This window comes from Manis pentadactyla, chromosome 13, assembly GCF_030020395.1.
Source record: "Manis pentadactyla isolate mManPen7 chromosome 13, mManPen7.hap1, whole genome shotgun sequence".
Taxonomy (NCBI): domain Eukaryota; kingdom Metazoa; phylum Chordata; class Mammalia; order Pholidota; family Manidae; genus Manis; species Manis pentadactyla.
Genome location: NC_080031.1, coordinates 61,075,181 through 61,092,174, shown reverse-complemented (window position 1 = coordinate 61,092,174; position 16,994 = coordinate 61,075,181). Strand labels below are relative to the sequence as shown.

General features: G+C 35.2%; 1 protein-coding gene across 13 annotated transcripts in view; it reads right to left on the bottom strand.

Annotated features, from left to right (window-relative positions):
* RAPGEF6 (Rap guanine nucleotide exchange factor 6) overlaps positions 1 to 16,994 on the bottom strand; it is a 246,308-nt gene that overhangs the window by 47,725 nt on the left and 181,589 nt on the right. For all 13 annotated transcript variants that reach the window (XR_008993532.1, XR_008993531.1, XM_057491194.1 and 10 more), the window contains 4 exons: positions 15,768 to 16,008; positions 9,364 to 9,521; positions 2,354 to 2,594; positions 214 to 597 (listed from right to left, as the gene is read on the bottom strand). Coding sequence is in view for 11 of the 13 variants with exons in the window: in XM_057491194.1 (XP_057347177.1) it covers positions 214 to 597; positions 2,354 to 2,594; positions 9,364 to 9,521; positions 15,768 to 16,008 (1,024 nt within the window). In the remaining 2 variants the exon portion in view is untranslated. The remainder of the gene's footprint in view (positions 1 to 213; positions 598 to 2,353; positions 2,595 to 9,363; positions 9,522 to 15,767; positions 16,009 to 16,994) is intronic.

The following is a 16,994-nucleotide window of genomic DNA, read 5'->3' as shown; positions in this document are numbered from 1 at the left end:
AAATTCTTCAGAGGCAGGGAAAGAACCTGGAGAATACTCTCAAAAACTTTAGGGCTGCATAAAATGCTAGCTGTGGAGACACAGTCTATGAGACTCCCAAGAAATAACATGAGGTAAGAATTTTAAAGCCAAATAAATTGTCATTCAAGTAAAAAAAAAACTGTTTTACGTCTAGTATCACAAAACCATACACAAATATTTTTACAAACTTACCTTATTATTGCAAACATGGAATTGAAGTTTTTACATTCTCGACAATGAAGTGCAATTTTAATAAAATGCTTAATAATCTTCATTCGTTTCAGCTGATTTGATTCAGTTAAAATCTCTGATGCAACCCAGAATGTCTCTTGGTTAATAATGTCCTCAAATTCTTTCAAGTGAGTATTCCCGGTTTTGGAATCTAATTTAAAAAGGTCATCAATATATTCAGTAGGCTCAATATTACGAAACAAATCAAAGTCTCTCATTGACAGCTGAGTGGCCACCTCAATGGTACTGAGCTGCAGCATGGAGAGTTGACTTTCCTTAACTAGTTCTTGAGCATCTTCATCAGAACATAAGGTTTCTGTTTCCATGTTATTTTTTAAATAATACCTAAAAGGAAAATAATTGTTTTTATAAGTGATTTCATTTATAAGAGCACTTTCCCTCTTTATTATTTCAAAATATTATTATACTGTCAATAACTTTTTGTCAAAAATTTTAGTGGCATATTCACATACAGATGAAATGGAAAACTAACATTTTAAATGACAAAAATTTTTTAATTGTTCTGTGATACCACCATTTGACATCAATTAAAGAGTAAAAATATTATGCTGTGAACTTAATCATTTTATGAAACTACTCACACGATGTGTGAATAATTGTGTGTACATTCTTGAAAAGAAAAGCTTGACAAGTGCTGTACTTGTCTATCTGACACATAGTAGGTACTATATGAATATCTGTTCATGGACAGCATGAACAGACACCTGAAACAAGCATGTTTACATCTCTATTCAGAAGCTGTTGCTCAATTCAATTCCTTCTTTATTTCTAAATTTCTAAGAGAAGCAAAGAATAAAACCCACAAAGGAGAGGAAACTCTTCCACTAACGATTTCTCCTTTGTTAAATACAAAAACTCATTCCAGCAAATGGCACTGATCAGCAACCACAGAGAAGATCCTTATTTTCCTTTCCTCTTTTTGGATCAATAATTCTATGGCACTTAAAAGGTAAGAGACAGGTTTCACGGTTGGGAAGTATCTTGCACATGGCTGTTTCTAGGGAAAAGGTGTAACACACGGCATCACATGTAGCTTTTACTTCTTTTCTAACATACAACATGACCTAAGCCGAAGCTTGTGTCCATCTATTTTTTACTGTCAAGGAGCTAAATCTTTTCTTCTCTTGCCTTTATACTGTTCACGTGCCTCAGAGAATACCACAAATAATAGTGCTGAGATTCACTAATCTATAGATAATATAATAAAATGATATCTAATATTTATAAAGTGTGTTATGTTTATTAATTCACTTAATTCTTCTAACATTCCTCTGAGGCAGAGTCTATTATAATCATCCCCATTTATTGCTGGGAAATTTAGGCACAGAGAAACTAAGTAACTTGCCCAACATCAGTTATTTGGGATTTGAATCTGGGCCTCTGGCTCTGGGGTATATGCTTTCAACCACCATCTATGGACGGCAAGGCCAAGTTAATATACTCTCTTAACAGCAGCCCTGACAGGCAGTCCTCTTAAGGTTCTCAAGGACCTCATTCTACATGTGAACATAGACTCACTAAAAAGATTACATTATTCTCAGGAAATCACTGGAGTAAATATAAAGAACTACTGAAACAATCTTCAAGATAATCAAATAATTTTCAGAGCACATTTTTAATAATTTTTTGCTTATTCATAAAAGGAAAACTACTTAGAAAAGGAATCCCGAAAATTATGGTTTCTTCTGTCTAAAGTACATCTTGGTCATATTAAAAACAAATTTATGAATCCATACATACACACTCAGATACATGTACAGGCACGTGACATTTAGTTTCCTCCTCTGTAAAACAGGACTGGAGTTCAGCAGTGGACCTGACATCAGCAGGAGGGCTACCACACCTGAGTGAGCTGTCCCACCTGTTGCCTCCCACTTCCGAGGAGCTCACCTGACAAGTGCTAACACTCAAGACTCCATTTACAGAGACACGAAAAGCTCAAAAAAGAGAAAACCTACCTTAATTTTAGAGAGAACTCAGTGGCCCTAAAACATGATGTTTCTATTTAAAATATCTGTTTTAACTTGGAACCTTCAAAAACACATCTAGAAATAAGTCCATTCACTAAAAGCACATTCACCTTCCATTAAGCTGGATTCTGTCAGCCAATTTGGAGAACTGATCTGGAAGTCTTCTCTGTTTTATGACACCCTCAGGAGTAACAGAAACTTCACAGAGAGAATAGGTGTCCGATGCACCAGTCAAACCAAACTCGTGAACAGCATGACAAACAACTTCTTTAGCTGTAGTGTCTTTACTGATGATAATATAGCAACTTTGTTGATCTGCTTTGAAAACTCTTATAACTTGATCAGGTATATCTATATAAATACAAAAATGTGCCTTGTTATTTTCAAGAAAATTACTTTTAAATTCTTCAAAAAGTAGTTTGGAACACAAGGATCCCTCTACACAGTTAGATATATGCTTCTATTTTAGAATGCTAAAAGGAATTACTGTTGAATTTATTGACAAATAAATATATCTATTTTTTCAAGTGACCAAATATTAACACGTGTTCACAGGAAAACACACAGAATAGATGAAAATTAGTCATACTGTACATACACTTTAAAGCCACAATTTTTTTCATGTATTATAAACATTTTGATGCCATTAAATGTTCTACAAAACAATTTTTAATGGAAGGACAGAACTCCATAATGTGTATTTTATATTTTTAAATTGCCCAACCCTTAATGACAGATATTTATGTTATGTATCATTTTCTATTATAAATAACATAAGTCCACGTGCCCTCCATTGCCAACTAAATAAATCTTTGTAGACGATCTGATTATTTCCTCTAGAAAATCCAAAGAAAAAGAAATGCTGAGTTAGAGGGCATGTGTATTTTTAAGGTTTTGAGATATGCTGCCAAACTGTTTTCCAGGATTATAATACCAGAGTGTAAGGAGAGCAATTTAGTCACACTCTTAACAAAATTGTTCATTAAATTTTTTTTCCACTTTCAAAGACCCATGTTTTTCTTCCTTCTAAATATATGTCATTATTGTATATTTCATTTCTTTGGTTACTGGTGATATTCACTGCTTTAATGAGCCATTAGTATTTCTTCCTTTTTAAAAATATTTTTTGGTATTTTTTTAATGCATTTTCCCTACTTAATTGTACTAGAGACCACCACTTAGTCTACTACATAGTGTAGATGGCAAATGTTTTTCCTAGTTTTTATATTCTATTTATCTTAATATTTAAAATTTTAAATATTCATTTGGTTAAATCTCAGTCTTCACCTTTGTGATTTTTGCTGTTAGTAGATAAATCCCAACTCAAGATGTTTACATGATATGCACATGTAAATAATACTATGCTCCCCTCTTATTTTACCTTATTTCATTTTATTATACAATAGTGACTAAAACTTCCTGAACAATATTCAGTGGGCTAGTTTTTAATACAATTAAATATAAGTTAGAAGTGATCTGACATCATGGAAAAAATGCTAGAGTTTTCCCTATGATAACAAATCATTGTTACAAAATTTTCTTTTTTTTTAAAACTAGGAAAAATGTATTACTGTCGATCTTTTGTGTGACCACTATATAGCTGCGGTGGGTTAGAGGAATTTTGGTGTGTCAAGTAATGGTATAAAGTTTGTTTAGCATTACCTTCTTAGCATTATATACATTGCTAACTTTTAGAGAAAAAGGAAAATTACAAACTTGTCTCAAAATCATCTGATATTTATACAATTCTACCTAAAGGAAAGAAGAGAGTAATGAAATAGTTGTGGCAGGAAATAACTTCATGGAATAAAATACTCTCCTGAGGCTGAGGACACAGAAAGACAGACTGACTCCCAGGACTGGAAGACTGACTTAAATATGTCTGAGTACAATTTCAGGGAGGAGTCTAGCCAACAGATGTTGAATGTTTTGGGTACACTGTCAATTTGGAAAAGGAGTGTGCTTTATCTATTCAGGTCCCTTTTGTAATATGTATGCACCAAACTGCCTTCCTTGATGTATACAAATATTTGAGTCACCAAATGCCTCTGGTTCATATTTCTCTGCAAAGAGTCAATCCTTAGGATGCTGCTGACACCATTAGGTTTTTAAACCTACAAGGCTTAAAGTCAGACAATTTTATGATCCACCAAAATCAGAGTGATCCCCTACCCTGGACTATGAAATGATTGCAAGCAGATAGAAATTCCAGTTTGCCAAGAGAAAGATACTGAACAAAAGGGTTTCCATTATCCCTTTTAACTCTATAAAAAGGATCAAATGACATACTATTACTACCTGTATTGCCCCTACCCTCTTTACAAAAATAGGTCTCGTTGTCCAGAGTTCTAGAATTGGATCAGGTTACTAGATTTTGGGGGGCTGAACCTCAGCTAGCAGGACTGGCTAACACTAAGGGAATGGGGAAATGTTCTGTTCCCTTTATTAATGTCTTAAGAGAAGTTTATTCACAAAGACAGGTTGGGAATTTGCATACATTTCATTTTCTCGCCTCTTGCTGTCAACATACTGTAACATTTTCTGGGAAAGAACACAGAAGTGTGTATCTTATCGGTGTAAAAAAAGTCATGCTGTGTTAAAGCCATTTGTTTCCCATGCGAAGGACAACTGTTACACAGTCACATAAGAAGGACTCAGGCATCATAAATGGGTACGTCTAACAGATCCACAAATGGGATTCTTCAAGGGCACCCTGTAACTCAAATCCTGGTGAATTTGCCGAGGCAATAAATGTCAACTTGGAAAACCATTTGAGAGACATGAGAGGAAAAATATTCTCTGCACTGATACTGGTATCAGGGTAAACCTTCTCTATTTTAGAAATATTAATGTAAAATACATATGCATTTGTAAATGTACTTGTTAGTGGGAGAACATCATACAGCAAAACAGCATCTGACACAAGGGAGACAAATGTTATTTATGAATGGTGAACAGAAGGTTAGAGGTTGAATCAAGGAAATATGACCTAATTATTTCAAATTTTAGACATGAACATAGAATACATATAAATATATAATCTCATAAAGGCAAAACATTTAAAAAGGATCTTGGAGAACAGCACTTACTAGTCTTATGATTCATATTTCATTAATAAAATTCTTATATAACAGGTAAGTGAATTCAAGAACAGGAATCTCAGATATCTGCACCTTCAACCCAAAGGCGAAATTTCTAGAATGCTAACTATAATTATGCATGAGTAAAATGAAAAAATGAGACTCCTGAACAATGCATGTATTAACTCTGAGATTACACTAAAAATGGAGATTTTTCTAAGTACTTAAGGTGATAAAAAACAAACAAAAAAGTCTTCTTTCTGCTTTTGTTTATCACAGAACAAATATTTACGGAGTGCCTGTTATGTGTCAGTGTTCCAAATGATGAAAATACTGTAGTAAAAGAGACAGACCAATGTTCCCAGGGTTTTGCTTTTACCAAGAGAGTAAGTTAAGTGGTAGGTTCAAAGAAAGACAATAATCAAGTATGTAAGACAATTATTTGAAATTTTGCAGGCCAGAAGGCAAAGCAGATGATACAGTGTAGGTAATTATATGACAATAAACAAATTCCCACATCATTTTGACAAAATTTAAAACTATAGTAATAATGCAAACATAAAACATGTAAAGATAGGTAAACACAAGAGTCTGGGCAATATTACAAATGTCCATTAAAGGGGAACTGGTTAAATGGAATGCTGTCAGCTGTTTAAAAAATTTTGGTGGAATAATATATCCTTATAGAGAAGAGTATTCAAGGTATATTGCTAAGTGAAATGGGCTAAGTGGAAGAACAGTACAGCATACCATTTAGGGTGAAAGTAATGGTACACACCTTCTATGTGCACTGAAATTTCTGGAAGGATATACGAGTAAATGAACAATTGTTGATTCTGGGGAGTACAGACCTTTGCATTCTATCCTTTCTCTGCAGTTTGATATTTTAAAATATATTCCTATCAAATTAAAAAATTAGTCAAGACAAGTCAGACTTGCAATGCAGAAAGTTTTGAAGTTTCCAAAATATAAAGCAAAGCATTCAGATAAACGATTTGTGCTACTAAATAAAAAAGAGTAAGCACAAAGTTCCAAGTGAGCACTAAGAAAAAAAAAATTCAGTTCCAAAATCCTTTGAGCCATGCTCTGAATTCTTTTCGACTTCTCCTCTCATTTTAGGTCAAAAATTCCAGGAAAATATTCACAAGTTATAGAATAATATGTATACTCTGATTCTGTGATTATAAAAACAGATTGTGTATATTAAAAGAAAATGAATAAAAGAACACTCACCAGTTTACACTGGCAACTTTTGTTAAGTGGGCAGAAAAGTTTTGCTTCCTACTTCACTCAATTCTGTATCACTTGACTTTTAAAAAATAATAAAATACTATACACAAACATAAATAATAGAATACCATAGAATCTTCAAGATACTTACAGTAAAAACCAACAGCTGTAGGCAGCAAAAACAAAGCAAAACCATAAAAAAGTGAGCAATCAAAAGCAAACTATTAAACAGTTCTGTGGCTTTGTCCCTGCTCTCTAATGGTAATTTTAAACATGCAGCATAAACATAGATGAGGATCAATACTGGTAAGAGTTAATCAAACTTGGCTGATGTCACACATGTACTGCAATATACATATGTGACTACACAGCTTTTCTAAAAATCAGGGCTCTCATATATAAGTTAAGGAGCTGGATTGGGAATTAACTGGTAATTAATATTTTATCTAACATAATTATAAAGAGCACCACAAAAGGTCTCCTATAAAGCTGCACATTTTGGGGTTTCAAATATAATTTATAAGTTAAATACCTATCTTATATTAGTGTATTTATATTGCTTGTGTGGACACAAGCTGCAGACTGAGCTTTGCAGACTGACCTCTGAAGAGATCTTAAAAGAGCATCTTCAGCTCTTTCAATGTCAGAATTATGCAATCAGTCTGGAATCAAATCGAGTAGCACCTCCTCTTCAGAGGTCTGAATTTCAGCCCATGGGGCTTATAGTTTCTAAACTTTAATAATTTCAACCTCTTCCTTTTGATCCCAGAGCTAAATCCTCAACTTACTATTTCTCTCTCCTTTCCCTACATCCCATCCCATAACTCCCACTTTTATATATGCCAATGGCAAAAATACAGCCATAAAAATGATTCAATCTCTAAATCATACATTCCCCAAATACTTATCTTATGAAAGTGTACATACGTAGTTTGTGCTTTGATCATGCGAAATGTGATTTGTGAACATAGTGTAAGAAGTGCTGCTGTGGGGGACACATACACACAGACATGGAAATAAATTCCCAAGCAACTACATGACAAGCAATGTAAGACAAGGTAAATGTGCCAGAGACTCCTGGAAATGGAGGGACTGACTGGCTTCCCAGATGAGGTAACATCTGAATTCACCAGCAATGGGGATTAAGAAAAAGTTCACAAGATCATATGGAGAGAACCACAGGCAAACAGCATGGGCAAAGACAGGGAGTTCTGGAGGTACTGCCATACTCAGGAAAGATGGATGATGTGACAGTGGGGAGAAAGGCAGAAGAGGAGGCTAGTAAAGGGGTTTAAAATCATGCTGCAAAAACTGGACACCCACAGTTATTAAGTCATTGTCTTTAGGCTTCAAACCCACTCTGCCTTGTCATGATGGGGGTAAGACTATGAAAACCTCATTTCTTCTTTGCCAATGGCGCCCTTTTGGGTTCTGCCAAAAAGGGGCACCAGAGGCAAACTGCAAGGTCAGAGGAAGAAGGGACCTGCTGCTTTGTTATTTCTCATGGGCTTTTTGTCCATGTATCACACCAGCAAACACTTCTTCGGCTGGTAGTGGCATTTCTTTCATGCACTAGAAGATGAATCCAGTCTGCAGTTCTCCCATCTCTGTGACACCTTAGTGCTTGCTTCTTTAACCTTTTAGGCAAATAGTTAACTTCATACCTTGGCAACAATTCCTTGTATTCTGATCAAGTATCTGGAGTGGTTTCTATTTCATGCCTAACCCTTGACCAATACAGAAGTCACTAGAAATTTCTAAGCAAAGTAACAACTCATTAAAATCTTGGTTCTAGAAAGAACACTAGCAGTTATGTACAGCAGGATGTGTCAAAGGCAGATTATTGGGCTTAGTAATCTTGTTGGCATTTAAGAAGCAACTGAAACAAAAAGGAAGAGACGCTGTGCAGGTTGACTTTTACTATACTATGTTCTTACACTGCGTCCTAGAGTTTTTATACTTAAGCTGCTATAATAAAATATAAGCTTCACTACAGCATTGATACTTCCTCCTTTCTAATACTGAGATTTATGTAATTAAGTTTTCTCCCCTTTTACACTAGCTGCTAGTAACTCGAACATTAAACTTAAACTGAATCACAATCTTTGAAGAGCTATTTTTTTCCTTCCTCTCTTGGACTGACTCATATATTTCAGTTTCTAATTGTACATGTCTTTTATTGAAAGCCATCTCAAATCCTTTCAAGTGATGGATAGAAATTCTTCAAAGTTTTTCTTCCTTATAATGAAATTTTAGATTATACAGTAAATGACAATTTCTGCCTCTGGGCATGAATAGAAGAAAAAAAATGAACTATGTCCTACACCGAACATCTGAACCACAATGAAAAACATACTAAGTACTTTAACAATACATGACAAAAAACAACTTGTTTCAGGTATTGGGAGAAAAAATCAGCGTTTCTAGAAAATTAGCACATTTCTGGGCATCACTGAGCAAGTAAGGCCACTTAGATCAGAAGAATTTGCCTATTCTCTTTCACGGCCTGGATAACACACTTCTTGGCTGAGAAGTTATCATCTCTGCTTTCTTTCAGTCCACTGCTCTGATGAAGGTTACCAGAAGATAACTAAATGTCATCTCATTTCTCTATACTTCTATTTCATCCTGGAAGAAGTACGACTCCAGCTTAAACAAGCTTAAACAAGCTTAAACTCTCTTAGCATTCTGCACAAAGTCATAACCTCGAGGGGCAAGAAGAGGGCTATGAGCAAATCACAAGGCTCGACGACCATCTACTTCTCCATCGGGCACCAATATGGCTACATAAAATCACAAACAAGTATTACCTGAAGGATTGGAAAAATCCAACATGCTGGTGGTGGGCTGCAGGAGATCAGGGCTACTGGAAGAGAGAGTTCCAGGAATGGGCATGATAGCCAGGCTGTGCCTACAGTGTCTTGTCCCCACAATGCTGTCGTCCTGGGATTGGCTCAGACCTCCATCACTTCAAAAGAATATCATTTATCACTTTTAAGTATTTGAGGTTCTTACTAGTAAACGTTTCTGTTCTCTGTGCACTAAGGTATAATAGAACCAATTCAAAGCAGTGATTTTAAAAATTAGATTAAAATGTTACAGCAATTTAAAAACAGGACAACTGTAATGCTGAAAATCACAATAAAATGTTTTTAACAATTACATTCAAATAAAACAATTTACACATTAAAGCAATTCTGGTATTATCATAGAGAAATTCTGCTATTTGAAGAAACACTGCACATAGTTTCTGCTGCTCTTGATAAGAGAATTTGAACCTGAGCGTTTAGGGAGCACCTGAGATCTGCCAGTTTCTGTGGGCAATGCACAGCCTCACCACAGCAAGGTTGTCTCTCTCAACAAGAAAGCTTGGTGACTTTCTAGGCAAAGGATGGAGTTGGGTTTGAAGTCAAACCCAAAATATGGGAGGTAGTAGAAACCAAAGGGGCCACGTTCAAGTGACAAACTAAGAGACCTTTAAACATCTAAAAAACCTGAGAACAGCCCAAACCAGCAAGAATAGGGAAAGACAACAGGAAGATGACATGGAGAAGAGCAACAAACGACCAGGGGAGTATGTGACAGACAGGAGGAAAAAGAGGATGAGAAACAAAAACAGAAGATGAAGACTTTTAGTCTCCAATGTTTATTATTCTAGGGCACATTATATCTTATTTCTTAAGTCTAATTACTTGACTGTTACCTAGATAAAGATAGCAAAACCAGACCAGGAAAACGATCCTCAAGTTAAGTCCTTTAAAGGTTTCAAAAATAAATATCAATTAAATGGCCATATTTAAGCAAATAAAATGCTCTTTAAAATATTTTAGAGGCGCCATATACAACTAAACCAATCTAAGAGAAAAAACAAAAACAAAGAAACATAACCCTGTCACTTAAGTTTTAGATACCTACAAAAGTCCTGTAAAACAGGATAAGTGAAACAGCCTTACACAAACACAGGATAGCAATGAAAAAAAGATTCCATGAACAACCAAAATACCACTTATGTCTAAGGGTTGTGCTTAAAAAGAGTTGTGTGTAAAAACAAATGCTCTAGGTTAACATAACTTCCAACCATTATGTTACTCAGTGAATCATTCTACCCAATATTTGCTACACATACAGAGATATCACTGAATACTTACCATCACGGAATTGATACGGTCTATCTTAAAAATGAGTGATATGGCATATATCTAGAATATGTTAGGGGTAAAAAATAGGATTAGGGAGATTAGGAAGCTATGTAAGATGGAGTATAGAAGACAGTTAAACAGCTAAAAAAAAAAAAAAAAAGGGAAGCTATGAAAGACAGAGTATAGAGGACAGTTACATAAACAGCTAAAGGATTCTTAACGGCCAGACAAGGCAGAGAGAGCCAGGACGACAGAAGGTAGTCAGGGAAAGGCATGAAGATGTGCAAGAGGGCACAGATGAGTGTTCTGAGAGCAAATTTTAAAAATCATACAGACCTGGGTTATTAGCTGTGTGACCTCAGGGAAATTTCTATTCTGGAGCTTGGTTTCCTCATCTGAAAATGTGAATAATACTATCTCTCTCCCAGGACTACAATAAGGATTAAATTAGGTAATGAAGGTGAACATTTTGGCACAGACGAAAATAGGATTCCTGTTTTTAAGAAGATACTTCAGTATTTTACCAAAATTAAGAGACACTGGTACAAGCTAGGAAGGATTTTAAGCAATTGATATTGAAAAACTGAGAGGGGCAGGGTGGGTCTAACAGGCACGTCTGTAGAAACAGGGCATGTTTTCCTGGGGTGAGAAGGTGGTCTAACCCATCAGACACAGGGAGGGCCAAGGAAATAACTTACTATCAAGTAATTTGAGCTGATGCTAAACTGGCTCTTGGTAATTAAGTGTGTATTCCTTAAAATCAGAACTCAATGTTTTAAGGTAGATAAGAGAAAAAAAGTAGGGGAACTTCTGCATCTACTTAGAGTTTGTAAGTAAATTTGGCAACAGTTATGTAGAATAATAGTTTGTTTTCAAAATACAACATTTCTTTAGTTGATTTTTTAAAACAAACCTGCCAATTTTTGGACACAGAGGGCCAGGTAACTGAATCCAAGGAAGCAAACTGTTAGAGATTAGCTCGTTCTGCGAATAATTAAAGCAGGAGCAACCTTAATAGTGTTAAAATGCTACAACTTTCTATTAAAGGGAATTGGCTGCATCAGGTGTAGTAAGTTAGAATTTACCATAGAGCAAAACAGAAGTGCAAGAAATACTAAAAATTCTTCTCTTTTAGTGATGTTATTTAACCTTACTTCTGCCACTTAATGAGAAATAAGATATTACACTGTACAGTTATAATAATGAAAAGTTGATTATAAATTCATGGTAATTAAGGTATGAGCATGTATAAATGAAAAATATATTAATGCTATGTACAACTCATGCTATGATATGAAATAGTATCTAATTGGCCAAAAATACCCATGCTTGTTTGGAAGCTGAATTGATAGAGCCCAACTGCAAAAAATTATGTCATTTCTTACCAAAATAGCCTCCTGAGAAGGTGATGCAGTAACAGAAACAAGATAGTTTTGAAAAACTCCTCAGTAATTCCCCAACACTAAATTTACTGAGAATAAAAGTATACTTTAGTTTCATACTGTGAAACTAAAAAGGCTGTGTAAATATCAATACGTAAATAAAAAATAACCCCAATATTAAAAGCAAACAAAGAAAGTATGCTGACAGGAATGGGGGGAGAATAATTTCTAATAAGCACACAAGGCAGTCTACCTCTGGGGCTGTTACAATGAGTAATATGAAGATGTTACTTAGGCAATCTGTGATTTTAAAAAAAAAGCTGAGTGATTAAAAAAAATAGGAGATCAGATTCCTGAATAGTGAGATATTCTCACGTTAATAAAAATCCATTGCTATGTCTTAATTTACAGATGTTACTCAAAATTCATAGCTTTTTTTTCACTTCTAATTTTCAGGAAAATCCTTTCATTTTAAAATTATGCATAGTTCAGGAATTATGTATTTTTATCTCAACTATTTGTTCCTTCCTTACATTCATTTTCTTCATTCCTTCCACAGATGCAGACACGTGCAGTGTTCTGTGGCAACTCATCCCCTGCTCTTAGGGAAGTGGGTGGCGTGCAAGGCACACCTCCCACAGAGCCCTGGCACAGGAGGTTCAGGAGCTCAGAGACTGCAGAACTAAACTCATTATAATTTTTTTCAATTAAAATGTAACTAAAGTGGAAAACCTAAAAAGTACAGAAAACAAGCAAGCAAGGAAGGAAAAGTTACCTATAGAGAACTATAATCAACATTTTCCTTCCAGTCATTTTTGCAGTATATGGCACAGCCTATTTTAATCAAACCCTTGTAGTTGGACATTAGTGTGTTTCCAAATTAGTTTTATGCTAGATAATATGCTACTAAGAATATCTGTACCTAAATCTTCATCTGATTATCAGAAATGGAGTTTCTGAATCAAAGATAGAGACATTTTAAAGCTTTTAATAAAAACTGCTCAAATGCTTTATAGAAAGGATGTATCATTCTCTACATTCCCACAGAAACACGAGCTTATTATCTTAAGTTATCAAGTCTGGCCCTGCCTATTCTGTCAATCACTGTTATGCCTTTATCACTAATCACTGATGTAGAATATCTGTTTCATTTTCTTTGGCTATTCTCCTACTGACGTTTTAGTGGTGGTCGCGGTGGCGCGCGTGCGTGCGTGCGTGCGTGCGTGCGTGCGTGCGTGCGTGCGTGTGTGTGTGTGTCTGTCAAAAGGGGTTGTGTGAATTCATTTGTAATGATTAAAATATGACATACATTCTCAAAAATACAAAGCAGCCAGTCTGAAAGGTAAAATAACAAATCAGTTCTCTGAAAAATTGGCTTCAGCAGAAAACCTTTACGATTTCTACTAAAATTACCTATTCTTTTGTTATTCATATGGCTGAAATTATTAGTATTTTGCTTCAATGGAACATGCTTTGAAGAGACAGCTAGCTTAATATTAACTCCTGATGTGCAGCATTTTATTCACATTTGTATTCACAGCCAACAGTCTTACTTGCACAAAGCAAGAGACTCAATTAATACTTGTAGAATAAGGAATGAAAAAAATAAAATCTCCTCTGAGTTTAAGTAAAACTACTACCAGATCACTCATTTTTTTGGTACCAATATAAAGAAATAACACTTGAAAACACTCAAATAACTGCTCGTGGCCACCTTTATTTCCATGCCTCCTGCCATAACCAAAGATAGAAGCCAAGTGGAGTAACCAATTTCCAGTCCCTGAAGGAGATACTGTGGAGATGAGATCCTGATCTAGCTGCCTGAAACTTGAATATAACTGGTTGGAATATGACATGAACAGACTGAAGTCAGCTACAATCACTGTGTTCTCTGATTTGGGATGACACAGGTCACAACCGTGCCACTGTTCAAAATGAGAATCAGTTAAAGGCATATATATATATATATATATATATTCTAGACCTTACCCGCCAGGGTTTCTGGAAATGGACGGGCTCACCTCCTGAGGAACGCCCCTTGTGAACTCTTCTCTGCTTTCTGGTCCTCCTCCTTTTTCCTCTTCCTCAGTGCCTTCACCAAGACTTCTGGTCATCCAAACCTGTCCCAATGTCCTGTGTGGGCCTCCTTGCTCAGTTCTCATCGTGAGAAGCGTTTGCTGTGCAGCTGTCATACTACAGTATGCTCAATCTTAAAATAATTTTGCCATTTTAAAGTTATGATTTTCATAAACCACTCACCTCAAGGAGAGCAGTCACTCAGTAAGGAGATGAGTAATGTACTTTCTAGAAATGAGTGACATTAAGAACAGAGCTCAGAATGTTTCAATCCTCTGAGGCCCAAATTAAATGAAGAGTAAATGTGTTTCTGACTAGAAATAACTCAAGAGCATTTTCTGCTCAGGAAACCTTAGAGATCTTTAACTATGTAAAAGATAATTGCTGACAGTTACCTAGTTCCACAATATCTCCTAATTAGTTTCCCTGCTATTCCTGCTACACTGTGCTGCACTTCACAAGCCAGCTGACAGAGAGATGTTAAAGGAAAAAATCTGATCACAGCATATGCATTCTATGGCTTCCTACTTTACAACCGGATAAAGTCCATGTATTAGCTCAATATTTACAGTCCTTCACAACCTAGCACTTACCTACCTCTCCTGCTTCATCTCTAGTTGTGCACACACAAATACAGTTTACTCAAACCTACCAAACTTGTTCCTGATTTGTAGACACCAAACATGTATCGCCCTGTAATATACCATTTGCCTGCTTTCCCTTTTACATGATCAACTTTTGGACAAGAGACCTGCTCTATTTATGTTTCTGTATTTCTACTTTGATATATATAATGTCTAGAGTGTAACAAATGCTTGAATAAAGGGCTCCTGATATGAATTCCTTAGAGGTAGAGATTACCTATTTTCAGCTCTGTGATTATCAACTAGCATAATGCCAGGAATTATCAGGAGCCAAGTATTTTCTTTGAATATACTTTCTTCTTTCACTGATTAATTCACTGCCTTAAATAATTCAACAAACATCGAATGCTACTATGTGCAAAGTACTATATTCCAGAGAACACAGTGATTAGAATGTGTGTGACTGCTTTAGGAAGCAGATAATGTAAAATACACACATATACAATATATATTAGAGTCACGTGACTTCCACAGACTGATTTCATTAGTATTTTATAGACCTCAATTTACATTTAAAATCTTATTTTACTAAGTTTGGGTATCATCTCTTTTTGGAAACAGAAATAGATTTGATAAAAAAAAGTTAGCTTTAGAATTCAGTAGGGAAAAGAATAGTGCAATGAGAAAAAGATGTAAAAGACAACAAACTGGTACCAGTGAATGTGTCCCAAGATTTAAGGTATCCAAATTTACAGATCAGAGGGCTGAAATTGGACCAAAAATGTACAAGAAAAAAAAATGTTTCCTAAAATTCTACGCAAGGCTAATGGAAATATAATACAATCTAGTAGTGGTAACTTCATGGAAGCATTGGGGAGATATTCAGAATTTATTCTTATTTATGAATTGCTTGCAGATTTTATGATACATTAGTTGTATAAAAAGCCAAACTGATCTCAAATTTCCTTGCCCAAAACAGAAACTTTATAGTCAATAGGAAAATGCCTGCATGTCTGTGACTGGTATTACCTACCTGAACAATTTTGGAGGCAAGATGCTGAATCGTGTTTTATCCAGAATTTTCCTGATTTTATTTCTTCCACCTGAAACAGTATTTGCTTTTACTTTCTTATTTCCTCTCTCCTGTGATGTCTGTTCAATGTCTCCTGGCATATCCTGGATTGAATGGCGATTACTTTTTTTTTCAGCAATTTTGGGAATATGAGGAACACCAGATTTCTCTTGTTCAGTCCTACTGAGTAACTCTTTGAACACTGTAGAAATAAACAAACTTGTCATTTCTTTTCTTCTCTTCAGAAAGTCTGTATCAACACCAAATATTAAAGACATACAGTCACTTTCTATTACTTGGCCTTTCACAGCCTCATTCATTAAACATTATGAAATTTACAACTACCCTTTATTTATCAGCTACATATTCACTTTTCTCTTCAGTTTTTACATCCAACTATACTTCTGATGTTGCCCAACTGGGATAAAGTCACTGAGTAAAATGGAAAGGCTACCAGCATTGTTTGAAAAGTCTAGGGTTCCACATTTAGGTATTAAGCAACACAACTGCTAATCAACTCAGGTTTTATAGAAACATATTTAGATTATTACTTATGTGTTATTCATATATGATAAATGATATATCATGAGATGTAAGTACTATAGTCAGGTTAAGTTTTGTAAAACTAGACATTAAAGCTAGCCAGTAAAAGGAAGGGCTTTGCTCGACCTGTTTTCACCAGAAATAAACAGCACTAAATTTGGTAATAAATGAGTATTTCCTCAAGGTCATATTTATGAGACATCATTCAGTAACGCAGGTAAAATAAACACTTGCTATTTTTGTAACCAACCAACCATTCTTGGACAGCTTCCTATCACATCTAAGTCTGCTGAGTTATTTCGCCCTTAAGAAGAGTGCAAGCTCACTGGGGAACTTGCTTGTCTCTTTGCCTAGATTTGATTTTTTACCTTGAGAAAGAGGCTAGAATCAAGTGAAAGAAAGATAAACTTGTGTAAGGCCATACTATACATCTAGAAACTTTACTATTCTCATTTTCCAGTTAAGAAATCCTGTATCACCTACTTTTCATTAAGTAATATCAGGAGAAAGGTTTTTGGTGTTGTTCATGTTTTAAATGTGTGTTCTTAAATAAGACACATCAACGGCTACAGAAAACAAAATACTTAAAAGATAAATGCTAAAGTAGAAGGTAACTCTCCTAAGAATTCATAGTGCAGGGGAATC